Source organism: Centruroides vittatus, unplaced genomic scaffold (assembly GCF_030686945.1).
Source record: "Centruroides vittatus isolate TY-2023 unplaced genomic scaffold, ASM3068694v2 contig_451, whole genome shotgun sequence".
Taxonomy (NCBI): domain Eukaryota; kingdom Metazoa; phylum Arthropoda; class Arachnida; order Scorpiones; family Buthidae; genus Centruroides; species Centruroides vittatus.
The window spans coordinates 470-16,562 of NW_027122247.1; the positions used below are offsets into that span (position 1 = coordinate 470).

General features: G+C 33.0%; 1 protein-coding gene across 1 annotated transcript; it reads right to left on the reverse strand.

Moving 5' to 3' along the window:
* Window positions 1-1,782: 1,782 nt before the first annotated feature.
* On the reverse strand, window positions 1,783-2,713 carry LOC136977161 (sulfotransferase ssu-1-like). The gene has a single exon (XM_067272597.1). It carries the CDS (start codon window positions 2,679-2,681, stop codon window positions 1,791-1,793), a length of 891 nt encoding a protein of 296 aa, XP_067128698.1. The 5' UTR covers window positions 2,682-2,713; the 3' UTR covers window positions 1,783-1,790.
* Between the last annotated feature and the right edge of the window lie 13,380 nt (window positions 2,714-16,093).

Sequence of the window (16,093 nt, forward strand, 5' to 3'; positions counted from 1 at the left end):
TACAAAAAGTTATACAACGAAAACTTCAACTGTTTGGACACATCACAAGAATGAATGAAAACAGAAAAATTAAGATTAGAAAATAGCCGAGACGATTTCATATTTAGAGAATAAAAATATTCTTACTAGACTATACAATAAATGATCGTCTCGGCTATTTTCTAATGTAATTAAATTAATAATTTTTTTTAAAGATTATGTAAGCCACCGCTAGAGGGTTTTTTAACTTTTTTACATTTGTCGGCGGACATGTAGCCTCAAATAAAAGGACTGTTCCGCTGTAGAGTTGTTAATACCTCAATAAAAAGCGTGTGAAGGGACGGATGAAAATGGACTCATTTATTGTATAGTCTAGTAAGAAGAAAAATTAAGACTTTACTCTATGGTTTTATGGATGGATCCAACAAAAGAGGCAGACCATATAGAAAATGGATTGATGACGTGAAGAAATGGTGTAGAGTGAAATACAAAAATTGAGAAAATCGGCAACGAATAGAAAAATATGGAATACAATAGTGGAAACGGGCAATGAGCCCAGGGATGATGATGATAATGAAAAGAATTTATAATGAATTACCAACGATTGCCTTAAATATCGGGCTATAATCTGGCTAATTAAAAGAATTTAATATTCCATATCGTACTATTCACGGAAGATTTAAATATGTCATTCAACAAAGCGAGCTCTTGAATTAAATTGAATGTTAGGTCCTCAAAAAGAGGAATAAACAAGTGTTTTTTTCAATGTGGCTTACAGAATTGAGTTCGTTCTCAAAATTGAATGAACGAATTTTGATTAAATTGTGCCATCTTCCATTAAGGTGTGCAAAATTTATTGCGATATTTCGTAACATCCATCGTATTTGTACCAAAATAATCGTCTTGAAGCAGTTACGCTCCTCGATGGGCATAACGAATAAACTGAACGCAATCTGGTGCTGAATAACTGTAACGAAATGAAAAATATGTATAATTTTTTTATTAGTTTTTATTCTTTGAACTTTTATTATACGGTAAGTGCCAGATTTTCACAGCTTAGTACGAGTACAATCTTCGTAAATCTGAAATTTATCATCCTTTTTTATTATACAGGGTGGGAGGTGTCCCAAAACTTACCACACATACAAAGGTAACGTGTAACTTTATTCACAAAACATTAAAATGTCAGCATGAAGATTTGTATCAGTGGATTGACGGAGAGTAAGGCAACGAAACACATGGGGTAACTTCTAGCAGGACTTCCTACCTGGAAACTGGATTCTGTTTAGGTATTAGACACACGAAGAAAATCCAGAACACTGCATGATGGCCAGCCCATTGGTCAGGCACAAACCAATAATCAATAATTTTATTTATTCGGCCACCGGTGAGCTCGATATGTGTCACTGTATGGAGACTTTTGGGGCACCCTGTATACACGATACAGAGTATATGTTTTTAAACTACTAGTAAATAACATTACATAAGTAAAACTTCAGTTAAAGAATTACCGTACTTTACGGACTATAAGACGCACTTGAATTTTGGAGGCAATTTTCGAAGAAAAAAGTGCGTCTTATAGTCTGTAAAATACGGTATTATCTTTTAATATAACTCTTAAACATATAGAATAAAACAAAATTTAAACAATTTAAATACAGTCTCAGTATATGGAAAATTTATTTCCTTTTTAATTATTACTTCATAATTATTTTATGAAAAACCATTAAAATTTTTAACTAATAAATTCAATACAATCAATTGATACTATTATAAGACATTTAAAATTGAAATTATTTATTATAAATTTTTCAAATATCTTCCCATAAATTCATTACGTCGCTATTTTTCGTTTTTTCGGCAATTTTTTCGTCCAATAACTTTATTTGCTTTTCATTGAAATGATTTTTCCAGTCTCCTACGATTCCTTTTCTCACAAATTCGCCATTTGCTTTATTTTCTAGATTTTTACTCGATAATTTCATTATTTCTATCAATGTATCGGGTAAATCTCTATTTTTAAAAACTTCATGTCCATTTACAAGCGCTTCTATTGCTTTATTAGTGTGTTTCTTCATGTAATCAAAGCTACTATAATAAACGATGTTCTCTAATATAGTAGGATCATCTAAAATACTTTTCTCGTATTCTTCTCCAATAAATTTCGAGATTTTCATAATTTCTCCTCTAATATCTTTCTTTAAATCCTCATAAGTAACAAAATGTACGTTTTTGTCGTTTCTATGCTGATACCATTCGAGAAGATGGTCGAAATAATCGCCGTATCTTATACTACCGTCTATAAACCCATCAAAAAATGTATCAAAACTTAAATCTGTATATTTGGGTAATAATAACTTCGTGTGATAATAATAGGACACGCAACAATCTTTGGGATTTCTTGCCACGTATATGTATTTGGCTTCATCCGAATACGGTATTGCATAATATGGTATATGCGTTTTTATTACTTTTGCCTTTGATTCTTCGACGTAATCGGCACCCACCATTTCTAAAAATGGGCACCCTAAAAAAAAATCCAAAGGATCTTCTGAGACTTTGCCTTTTCTTAAGATTAACAAAACTATATTATGCATCCAAGTGGTTCCACATTTTGGATAAGTAGCAATGTATATTTCTCCAGGTTTGGCTTTATAATTCAAAGCTGATAAAACGGCTTTTTCTGGAAATGCTTTTGGCATTTGAACTCCTTTAACATTTACACAGAAATTGCTTCCCATTTTGTCTATATAATTAATAACACCTACGTAAATTTAAAAAAAATTATATAAATTTATTTTTAACACGTAGAGATGTTTTATTAGTAGTATTTATCAGTGTTTCTCATCCCAAGTTTAACAGAGTTTTCGTCCCACTCGTAAGGGGAGTCATTCATCTATATACAATTATATTAGTTATAAGACTTAATAATACTATAATCCTAACGATGTTTATGAAATAAATGTCAGAAAAATTTGAAAATATTTTCTTCATCACTCGCGATAAAATTTCGAATTATATTATCTTTTAGAGTTGAATATCTTGTATTTGTAAATATACAAAATATAACATGTTAAGTGTGGCATTGTCTACTGATACACATATTTTTTCGTATTTTTTAAAAATTTCTTGTAAGTAAAGTGTCTTTATGTCTTGTAATGAAATATTTTGTTAGTATTTTATAAAAATTGTAGATAAATTCTTGTAAACTGAAATCACTTTCAGTCGTTATTACATATCACTTACAACAGAATAGTTATGATGCCAATCTTCTATAGTAACAACTGCTTAGCCGAGATGATAATATATTAATCTGCCCGTCTAAGAGACAGGTAGGTTAATGCCATTCGGATATGGGTGTGGATCGTATTCTAAAGACAGTTTGACTCGACTAAGTCGGACTTATTTCTTATCAGTCGTTTTCTCCATTAAAGGCCATATTTTTACTCTCCCGGTTGTTATGTATATGTTACTATGTTATTAGCATTTATAGTGTTTTATAAATACAATATAAAAATCTACCATTATAAATACAATATAATCACATATTAGCTGACATATTTTGTAACAAGTTGAAATATAAGACAGAACCTGTAGACACTGAAAGAGGCCTTAACCTTCAGTTTTTTAGAATTAAATTTTTGTGCGTATAATTTTTTACATGTTTTTGAGATAGCCGAATAAATGAGACCTCGTCCAAATAGTCCTGCTGCTGACCTACTTGCCATAGGGCCTAGTAGAAGACAGTCCAACTATGAGAATAAAACAAAAATATGTTGACTTTCTTTGAGGATTTTAGCTTAAATATAATAAAATATCATTCATTATTAGCTATTTTATCAAGAAAAAGAATATGATATTCTAGAGTACGTGAAACCTTATCTTAGTAGCTTAAAGTTACCATTTATAATTTTATTGCTCGTGATTTACAGAACTATTGGTATGTTATTTTATTAACCCACATCGTAAAGTTGAGAAACACTGATATTAAATAAACAGAAAATTACTTAACAGAAACTTACCTTTATTTTTAAAATCAAACGAGTTGTTTATCGCTACAAACGTCAACTGAAGGAAGCTTTATATCCTACCGTTTATCATTAAAATTAATCGAGTGACGTGGATCAATAACCTTGAACCAGTTAACTCTCTCATTTACTTACATCATGACGCGCATTTTTAATCTTGTTAACCTCAGTTTTATTGTTTTAGATACGTTTGTTTAAAATATCTTTATTTTGTATAATTTAATTGTTAAATTATTGATATTAATTCATATCTTGGACTCTGAACATTCATGACGTTCGTACAAGCAATTGAAATACAGTACCGTCTTTAATTCTAGGACCCGATAATCCGTAATAATGCAGTTATAATTCGGCATGATATTTTACAAATCGGAAAGTGGTGTGCTGAAGACTTCGGACGAAAATACAATACGTATCTGCAAATAAAGAATTATATGCGCGTGAATCATTGATAATGTTGAATTCAGGCAATAATCTTTAACATTTATGCAGTTTTTCAATCTTACACACAATAGAGTCATGCACTATATCATCTTCACACTTCGTAAACACAAGTGAAGCATAGAGCGGTACATTTTGTACCCTCCTGTTTGTTTCAGTGCGCTTCATTTCCACTGGTACAAAATTTACAACAATGTCTGCATTATAGTACATTTTGTACCAGTTACAGCACAAAGCCACCCTGTAATCCATTATTTTCGATAATCTAATTCTCTAGGTGCTACAATTAAATAACTTATACCGAAAATAATGGTTAAATCAAAGTTTTACTATCTTAAATATTTTGAAATGCTGTACTACATAATTTACTTAATAAATTAGTTTAAAATAATCTATAAAATGTTTTCATTTTTAAAATACAGATTTTATATGCTGGATATATAACTGATTCTGTCTCTCAAGTGTAGACAGCATTAATTGTCTATTATAAAATGTAATAAAGCTACCTTGAATTCGTTTAATCACAGACTTTTTACTGTCGAAATACGACGTCGAGTGTTATAACAGAAATCCGAAGTATTAAAAAAATAAATTATTTAAATATTGCATCAATGACAAAAATTCCATGCCTCTTTGGTTGATTCATATATACATCATCTGCCTATTTTACTTTCCCGGATGATACGTAAGTTATAAGTGAGAGAAAACATGGCAATCGGTCAGAAATCACCCCCCCCCGAGATTTTTACATTTTGGATACAGGGAACCTTGAAACATCGAAAAAGTAAAAAGAAAGGAGGGGTTTCTGCATGTGTGTATGTGGGGGAAACGATTTTGTTTACCCCGTTTGAAGCTTAATAACTCCTGTGCTTTTTGTCGAAAATTTCTGAAATTTTGCGGGGAGGTTTGTTTATTGGGGATTATCCGGTGCCATTAAATGTTTGTTGTTAAAGGTCGACGGGGTCGGGAGATGAAGGGGCGTCGTATGTCATATGGCGAGCAGGGTCGGACTTCATAAAGATTTTACTCTTTATTCGCATTTACAAAGATTTTTAATGCTAAATTCTACGGTGTGATCAGATTTGATATCGAATTAAGCATTCATAAATTATACGTGCAAATTAAGAAAATGCGTTACAAGTATCGTCTATTTTTGGAAGTACAGATAAGAAGACTTCGTTTTTTTCTTTGTTTTTGTCAAAGTTTAATATTTATTAAAGTAGAATAGTAAAAGATGCTTGTAACACCAGCAGTAGTAAACTGAATTTACAAAATGAAAACTTATTAGCTTGCGGCGGTCGGCAACACTGCCACTGACCACCGTCCCCAACCGGCGTGACGTCAGGGTCGAGGATAGCCACTTTTCGGCTCGACGTGTTTCGTTTCGGACGTCCGTCTCGGTGCTCTGACCTTTGTTTATACGATCGACTTTTGTATAACCTTTGTATGTAGAGTTGTAATAACCTGTTAATAAACTCGGATAACTGCCATTTGGACTTTCTCTTCAATCGACAAGATACAACTAGACGCTACGACAATCCTGTTCGTGGATGCGATCGGATTACCGATCTACCGACTTCAACTATTGAGAGGAACCATTACTGGTCTCCCCAAGCTAAAAGCTATGAGAACTAAGACTATAAAGAGAAATAAACACAGTGAATGACTTAAAAAAAAATTACTTCGGAGAACGTAAACTTAAAACTATAATACTTCTCTTATCAAAACACATTTCTCAATTACGAATATTATCCACAAAGTTGTTTAGATTTGGTAATATTTGTTATATTAGGTTTAATATTGGACACTTCTAAACAGAGCATATCCTGTAAATGTTGATCTGTCTTACGAGATCGAGATTTTGACTCGATTTGTTTCATTTCGGGAATGTTTCTTGGAACAGATATGCGCTAACAAATATTGATATCAGTTTTCTGGCAAATTTTTTTAATTTTATAAATTCCTTTCCGGTAACGAAGAATAAAAATTAATCGACTTTTCCTTTTTTGTGTAAAACTTTTAAGGAATCACTAGTCTGTTCCAGTATGTCTAAATTCCAATTGGAAATATGCATCAACAACTAAATTAGACGGATTAGTGAATAATTGTATCGCATTGAGGCCTGTAGTTTATGACCCCTGCACTAGACCCTACTTTTTCCATTCTCCTAGTCATTTATTAATTTACAAATTTCATTCACTAATTATATGGATTTAGTGAAATTCATATGATATATGTTTTCTAATGGCATGAGCAATTAATGAATATTATGTGGAGCCATTAGTATTAATATAAAAATAAGACGACGATAAGTCACTAGATAAGAATTTTACATTGTATTATATAAATTATCGTTAAGTATTAACTTGCAAATGGTGTAAAATTTAATATTTTGTTTACAAATGTAAACCTTATACAATAACTTTCGAATACTTTAGGATACAAATAATCAAGTCTTTCATAACATCGCTTTCTATATCAGTAAAACAATTTCATAATTAGACTATCATCAAACAATTATCCTGTTAAATATTAAATAAAAATATGTCGAAAATATTTATGGTAACGGATATGTCCGGGTTTCTCGGGCGAGAGATATGTAATAAGTATCAACATTAGAATTTAAATAACAATACTTTTAATATGGTTTAAGTCTGGGTAAAAATAATTGTAAGTTAAAATTACACAAGAATCATGGAAGTTTGTAATAATTAACAGAAACTTAATAATACTATATTTTATAATTAATTACTACGCAGTGCTTATTTACATTTGTAGTAAAATTCTTTAAATCAAAGTGTAAGGGGTAAAAAAATCCCGATTAATGCGTTTAATACTCCCATTTTCAAAAATTTTCTATGGCATTAAATTTCCCGTTATCAAGCCGTTTCTCAATGATCTGTTTACAAACTTATTACAAAATTGTATACATTTTTTACTCGACAGTAAAGGCAAGAGTGATTTTGCTGGAAAGGATTAAGGTTGTTGGTTACATTGAAGTCCATCCTCCACATCAGTGCGTACGGAGACATTCTGGACAATGCGGCATTATCTGCGATGTGACTGTACTTTGGTACAGATCCGTGTCTCACCAGCACGTCTGAGCACCATGCCATAAAGCATGCAGTGTCAAGGCATGGTTTTGAAGAGCATGATATCTGCAAGATTGCCCAGACCAAAGTTCAGATTTCATCGAGCATCTCTGGAATGTCATATCTGTGCGTGGCCAACATACCCATTGTTCCTCGAGGAATAAAAGCACATACCCCCCACACACAACTATCGGTATTTGGTCGGAGGCATGCATGCGCGGGAGAGTTTCTGCAATGATTCAAGCAAAAAGCAGTCCAACCCAACATTGAAAAACGTTTATAAAAGCTACTTTTACATCCTCTTACGTGTGTCCCAATGCTTTTATGAATATAGTGTATAATATATACACACAGTGCCGACATTCTATTTTATTCTGTATATACACTAATTCTAAACTCTTTGAAAGATATGCACTATATTTTATTATTACTATATAGAACCCCGCGGAAAATATAAGCTCTCATAAAACCAAAAAAATCGTATGAAGTTTCCTGATGTCATCTTCTTCACACTTTGAGATAATTTAAGTTGCATTACACTATGAGTTGCATTACAGTGACAATTCGTAGTGTCTAATACAGAGGTGCTGTCGCAGTAAAACGCTCGATACGCAACTCTAATAGAAACCAATGCCGATCAAAATCAGTATCGTGTCAGATATCACAAGCCATCATTGCTGCGTTATTATACAATAGTCCCCCCAATGTCCTATAATTTTGCCGCATCCATCACATAATGATATATCGGCAATGGAAAATCGCTAAAATCTACTAATATTGCTATTAAACTGTAAGATGAAACCTAGTAATCAATAAAGAACTGGACATAATAAAATCTTACATTAATACCCTTTTTCTAAAATGTAATAAAATAAAACTAATATACAGTAAAACATACTTTATAAGTCATATTATGTAACTAGATAAACGAAAAATCTCATCTAAAACCCCTGCAATTGCATTCTAAAAAGTAACATACTTCTTCAAATCGGAAATACACGTTTGTAAATGCTAAAATCACTAACAAACCTATTACAAAGTGACCCTAGTTTTGACGGGTATTTTATGCGTCTTTTGGGATAAATAATATTCTAAGGACAAGAGGACGCAAAATGTTCCAGCGAACTTTTGCGTCCTCTTGTCCTTAAAACTGTACTCACAGAGCGGGGAAAAATCCAAATTAAAAGTGTGCAGTTTTTCTCTAAAATCACCATGACCTGTAATAATCTGGGAAGTATAATAATCTGGAATAACACAATGCCTCTCCCTAACCGAGGGGAAAAACAAAAACGTCTTTTTCCCATGAGATTCCTCGAGCCACCTAGTATTCCATAATGTTAACAACTCATGTTTGATTTTTTGAAGGACTAATTTTTTATCGGTAAGCCGCTGGCTCAAATGTATAGGAGCCAATACTGAATGAAGTACAGGTAACCCCCGTATAACACGGCACTTCTATAGCACGGATTCACTCTAACACGGTTCGAGAATTGGGTAAAACCCTCGTACAACATGAAATGTAATAAATTTTTACATACTTAAGTACTAATAGTTCACGAAAATAATAATTTTCGTGAACAATTAAGTACTTAAGTATGTAAATTTTCTTTTCTCTCCTTCTGTCGATACACATGGTCCTTCTCGAAACTTCTTTCAATGTTGCCAAATCTCGACGCTTCTGCTTTTATGTTGCCAGATGTTTTTCCCTTACTCCATACTTGCTTAGCACCATATAAAGAAATTTATAAAGATCTTGTAACTAAAAGCAAGCAATCTAAAATTACATACTTTTTGCAAAAGGTAAAGCATGGATCTGAAGATAATGCAGAAAATGCTCAGAGGATATGGATAACTTGCCAAAAAGAAAACGCCTCGGTTAATAGTGCTTAGTGATGACGAAGACAATATTATTTAATTTAAATTAATATGTATCACTTAAATATCTTTATTAAAATGTTTTTATCTTAATTATGAACATATAATAGATATAATAGCATGTTTTTTGATTTTTGGAACCTAACCCTCCTTTCCGTACAACACGGCAATGTTTTGGAACGTAACTCCCGTGTTATACGGGGTTACCTGTATCTGTTTTATAAAGGTAACTGTAGTAAGTGAACTCGACTACCAAATGCAACGAAGTTCACCAGAGATGATCTGGGCAGGGGTGGATACTGTTCGATATGCTCTTGTCATAATTAGCAACACAATCCTTTGAGATTGCTCCAATTTCCTTGTATGAGAGGCCCCCAGCGTGTCGCCCCACATACCAGCCGGATAAACTATTGTAAGCGCAATCAAGGATCTTTACAGGAAACGCAGAGGGGGAAGCGCAACCCCCACTCTCCGCCTGTCAGACCACGTATTTTGCTAAACTGAACAATTGCCTTCTGACAAACCCCATCAACAAGTGTTAAGGGGTTCATGCCCATTCCTAGAGTAACCCCCAGGTAGCGAAATGACCCCCCTCCTGATGGGAGTGTTCTGCATTTTTAAGCTGGAGGCGATCCGGGCTGAGGCGACTCCTTAACAGAACCATAACCGACTTACTCGATATAAGTTCAATTTTATTTCTTATAGCCATATATGTAAAGTACTCAACACCCTCTGTCCCTTTATCTCTATCTGCAACCTGCTATTTCCCTCTGACACTCACCAGATCGTCGGCGTATGCTACAAACTTTACACCAGTGGCCAGTGGTGATATTCGAAATATTTAACAAAGGGTTCGCTAGCAGAAAATTTTTCCCTAACAATCACGGACAAACAAAATGAAGTTTTGGCTAGAAATAAATACAATACCTTTTCTTGCGATATATCTAATAATCAGTGGCGTATTTGGAACATAAGGGGCCCTGGGCGAAGACTAGGTAACAATAGTATATTAGTGCTGTCAACCTTTTTTTTTAGACAGGGAAATTTTTTCACCCGAATGGCGCTGCTAATAATAGACAAATGTCATTATCTCTCGAAATACAACATCGTTTTTATTTCGCTGTCCATAGCCTGACACGTGTTCCACGGCCATTTTTTATCTCGCGCGCGAGATTGTGGGATCTCTCTTATGACTGGATCTAGTTTCAAGAACTCTCTTGAATCGATCGCGATTAAACCTTGTTTCGGTCGAGAGAGATCGCACCAAGGCATAGTCCCCGACCTTGCTCACAATCTAGATTGAAATGCTCGGTGCGAACGGGGTATAAGGCTCTAGTTTAGTAGTATTACAGAGTATAATACGTATATTTTAATATATTTAAAAAGAACAAAACAAAACCACTGAGAAATGTTACGTGTGTTTAACAAGGTTCGGGAAAAAGGAAAATTTTACCAACGGGTTCGGGCTAACCTGTGCGAACCCGCTGAATATCACCACTGCCAGTGGCGTGCGGTGACATTTGATAATAGGGAAGCTGTGTTTCTGTAAGAAGCCGACTTCCAGGGGCAATCAGTTAATTGCGCGTCAGTAATGGTCTAGGGTCTATTCGTATGTGCGTGGTGGCGGAAGATAAAGACGACAAGTATCTGACAAAATCCGTTTATTTTAACATAAAATAAACATATACTATGTAAAAAATAGTTTGCTTTAGGACAATCAACCGTTCGGACGTCCCGGGCGTCGATGTGGTTCTTCGATGGTCGATCGAAGGTAGCCCCGGGACAGTGGCGTTGACAAGTCTGTAAGGCACAAGGAGACTTCGTCCGTTGGTGTCATTTTTGATCTCATATGAAACGATCGATAACATAAAAGTGCTGCTAACTGGACTTACATGCTTGAATTGCAATGGATTGGTTTCAACATATGCACCTTAGCAGTTTAAGGAAGGAAAAGGATGCTTCTTGTAATAAATTGAATTCAAATCTGACTTTTTTAAAACTGAGAAATATGCAAAGGGTGCTGCCATACAACATGAGTTTCCTATTTGTAAAGAAGAAAATTAATCGCATGCAATAAGGAACATTGTTGTTTAAACTGCATTGGAATGCATTTATCCCGCATTCTGGGTATATTTGTACTGACAAGCATGATTGAAACGATGTAGAATTATTCTATTGTTTAAAAAAGTATTCACTTCTTTTAAAAGGTTTATTACCTGAATATAATTAAAAAACCATGAAACAATATTTCAATGTTGTTATTATTATAATAGTGTAAATGAATTAAATTTTTATTTATTTATATAATGCTATTTTAAATCTTATTTAAAATCGTATCATGAAAGTTTGTTGAAAATCGATTGTTTTCATCTTCTCTACATTTCAAAGATGCCAAGTGAATTTGAGATTGAGATAATGCATATATTTTAGACATATATTTTCTTGTATGTAAAAAACAATAGAATTTTTGAGGCGTCAAAGAAATTTAAGCTTTGTGATTTCCCAATGACTGCATTTCTAAACACTTTCATTGTTAAATTATAGATATTTTGATACGATAAATGTTTCTACTTGAACAAAGTGCGTCCAATTGTCAATATTATCGTCGTTATCTGTTTCCATTGTCTCACTTTTTATTTGGTTTGCAGAGAATGATGAAACGTTTAAAATCACTATAATTTTCTATTATATATTTTTTCAAAAATATATATATAATACACCCAGAAGTATCGACAATATCAAATTTAGTCTGCACTATTTTCTATGATAATATGATATTTTCTATGATTTCTATAATATTTTCTATGATAACGTATTGAAACGATTACAAATTGTAATATATGTCTTTTTCGGAATGGTTCGACTTCAAAATAAAAAGTTAAGCAGCTTTAATACTTATTCTTTAGCGGATAAGATGTTCAGAATCTGTAGAGACGTAATAACTGATGATAAAGGTAAAAAAATTAATGGTAAGCAATCTCTCCATTAGAAGAAAGAAATAAATAAATTCGTGCTGTTGAATTTCTTCAACAATTAATGTTATCTATTTTTAGCAAGCATTTCATAGTAAAGGTAACTTCTGAATCTCCCATTCATTTAAACTTTTATATAAATACCGAGTAACAGAATTTCATTCTCATTCTTTCGTTCCCCAGTACTTTATACTTTTCGTTATCCTTATCCCGTGCATCTGCTCAAAGAATCTTCACTCTTCTAAAGTAAAAGTACACTTCGACTTTGTTTTTGTCCTGTCTTTCTTGTTTCTTTCCTATCTTCTTCCCTGTTTGTGTCCTTTCTATAACACTGCCCATACCATCACTAGCTTTATTTCGTATTTCCGCACTCACCTTATCAACATATTTGTCATCATTTGTCCATTTTTCCTGTATCTCCTAGTCTTCATCATCATGCTTATTTTCCTGCTCTTCTATCATTCCATCTTGCTCTTACTTCCCACAGTCATTCTTTCTGTAATCTGTTTCAATGCATAACAAACACTTTTTAAATTAGGACACTTAATTTATACAGTTGACAGATGTCTCGGTGATTGTCCTGGATTTTATCCCCAACTATGTGGCAACTCTGGTAATAAAATATGTCCCACCTTGAGGCACTGCAACCTACTCCTGGATATTTTATATCGATCATTTTCTCGGCTACCTTAAACAAATTTTATATCTCTGTTAGCTTTAATCAAAATTACTTTTCTTCCAGATATTATAATCGGGAATCCTTCATAAAATTCAGCATTATAGAACCTTATTGTTCCACATTCTCTCATCGTTTGCTTCATCTCTTCCACAGCCATCTGAGGAAGAGTCCCCAGGCACGTGAGTTAAACTCGTTTTACTTTTTCGTCATTATTACTTTTAGCTAAGTTCTTATTATTTACTTTTCTAATAATACTCCACTTATCTTCAAGCTTCTTCGTCGTTGCCTCGTATAATCCTTCAGCTTAACGATCAATTTGACTGGCCTCATCCATACAGCTGAAAGCGGAACTTTCAAAGTAAGAACCTTCGAATAAACTCGGAATGATCTTTCTCCTGGGAAACAACTATATCTTTCGTTATTAAACTCATTTTCCTTCCTTCCGGTTTGGAGATTCGGCACCAATCCGATGCCAAATCTCCAAACCAGATGACCTCAGTGTATTCGAATATTTCTTTACGACAGGAAACAAGCCAATTCGAGTACCAAAAAACTAGTTTTGCCCAGCGTCGGAAATTCTACTCACATTACAGTAATCTAGAAATCAAATTATTCTATGGTTCCGTATTTCTCAAGGAAATTTTAACGCTAGAACCGCGAGACATTTTGTATGTTCATGACTGCTATTTAAAGCACGCTTTTTACAATTTGAAACTGATTTTATATCACACTTTTACCAAAAATAACGTTCTAGAAGATTGTATAATTGCAAGGGACAGTTTTATAGGTCTGGGAGATTGCCCCCTCGAACTGGAGGAACTACATAAAATTCCAGCAACATTTGGTGGCGTCATCTCTTACGATATTTAATTAAAAATATAAAAAGTTCTTTTTAATAATTATAACGTGGCAAAAAACTTAATTTTGAGGATAGAGATAAGTTTTATAAAAAAAGAAAAAATTGTAAATGCTAATAACAAGTAAAGTCGTCATTTAAATCCTACGCGAGATATGACACAGACTCCCTTTGACTCCCTACCCCCTCGACCTTTAACAAAATATAACAGCTTCAACCTCCCTGCAAAATTTCCGAAAATTTCAACAAAAACACAGGCGTTATTAAGCCTTAAACAGGGTGAACAAAATCGTACCCCCTACTCACTAACATTTATACATACAGAAATTACCCCAGAATATGTTTGCATTTCTCGACGTTTCAATGTGCCCTGAGTCCAAAAATATAAAAATCTTGGGAGTCATTTTCTGACCGATCGTTATACAGTATATAACAGAGCCGTAAAAATAATAATAATAGTAAACAGATTACAATATGCAAAGTATCAGGGTCAAGTAGGATGGCTAATGCACCCGGCCATCCTACTGATCTGGGAGACCAAGGATTCGAATCTGGGCGTAACCCTAACTGTTTTTCCCATATCATCATTAAAAATCTCAGAAATGTAGCAGGGAGTATTTCAGTGCCGTTTACACTATTTCTTAAACATATTTACGTCCGAAAGAATTACATAATAAAAACTTGAGCATCATTTCAGTGAAAACAATGATATTCTAACAACACCCCCATCCACTCATTTCATCACATCTATAAACATTAACAGATTAAAAGAACCAAATAATTTTCACGGATTTTCCGATAATCTCTCCCGAGAAATATTTCTTTTGTATCTTTATATTTCAGAAGATGAAAATGTAATGAAAAATAAACTACATTGCAGTAACATCGAATGCGTGTTAATTCATGAAAGTTACTCAAAAATATTTTTAGTGGTTGAGTACACCTATAACACTACACTTATGGAACTCAAAATCATGTATAAACAGTGTTTGTGGCACCCATGCCATAAAGCCGTGCCACAAAAATTTTATGGCATGGGTGCCACAAACACTGTTTATACATGATTTTGAGTTCCATAAGTGCAGTGTTATAGGTGTACTCAACCACAAAATACCGTGTGAAAACGATGTTAAAACTGCCGGAATTTTGATGATTTTATTTAAAATAAATGCTGCGTATTAATATTAATATTTCTTTTATTAATAAAAGAAATATTAAAGATAATTTATACAGTTGAAGCATCTTTCTGTTGCACAGCATCTGTATGCTTATTAATCGTTATTTTTAAATTTAAATAAATAATAATAATTATACACGTGTACCTAAAGTCGAATAAATAAATAAATATGATTAATTAGTTATTTATTTATTTTTATTTAATTATCTGTACGAAATATTACGCAAAAAGGAAAAGTCCGATCGCTATCTAATCAAAAGCGAACAATTTAAATTTTAAAGCATCCACTTCAATAAACAATGCAGTCGTAACTTTCGGTACAACTGGTACAAATTGAATTCATCCATTAATTTACCAATTATTCAATTTATATTAAATTAATAAACGATCGTTTACTTTCATTTATTTAATTCAGCATCATGTAAGTTAACTATTTCAATTTATTAATTTAAATTAATTAATAAATAGAAAGATTGTTTTTCATGTGGAGAAATCTTACTCGCTTTCTAGCTGTTCTTGATTCATTGTGTAATATTGCAAGTATATACTTTACTTACATCTCTATACTTATTTTAGCAAATTTTAGCTTCTTTAAGATAAACACCAATCTTTAATTTAAAAATAAACAAGCTAATTAATTAATTAATCGTATTCTTGGTTAAGAGTAGAAGATTTCTATAATTATAAAGTTGAAGTGAAGAATTAAGTTAAATTCCACCAGTGGCCAAATGGACAAAATCACTATACATTTGATTGTGGGTTCGCGCTTCACTAACAGACTGGTAACGTAAAATCTTCCGATTTTCTTCAGGAAACCGTCACTTAAATTGGAGAAATTCCCTCTAGAAAATCCTCCCTAAGGCACTCCTCCTTGGAAGATTGTCCACACGTTGCATCGCCTTATTCTATTAAACTAATCCAATCTAATTTAAATCAACAAAAGAACTTTTTATAAAGTTTATTCTTTAATCAAAAATATAAATATAATGCAATT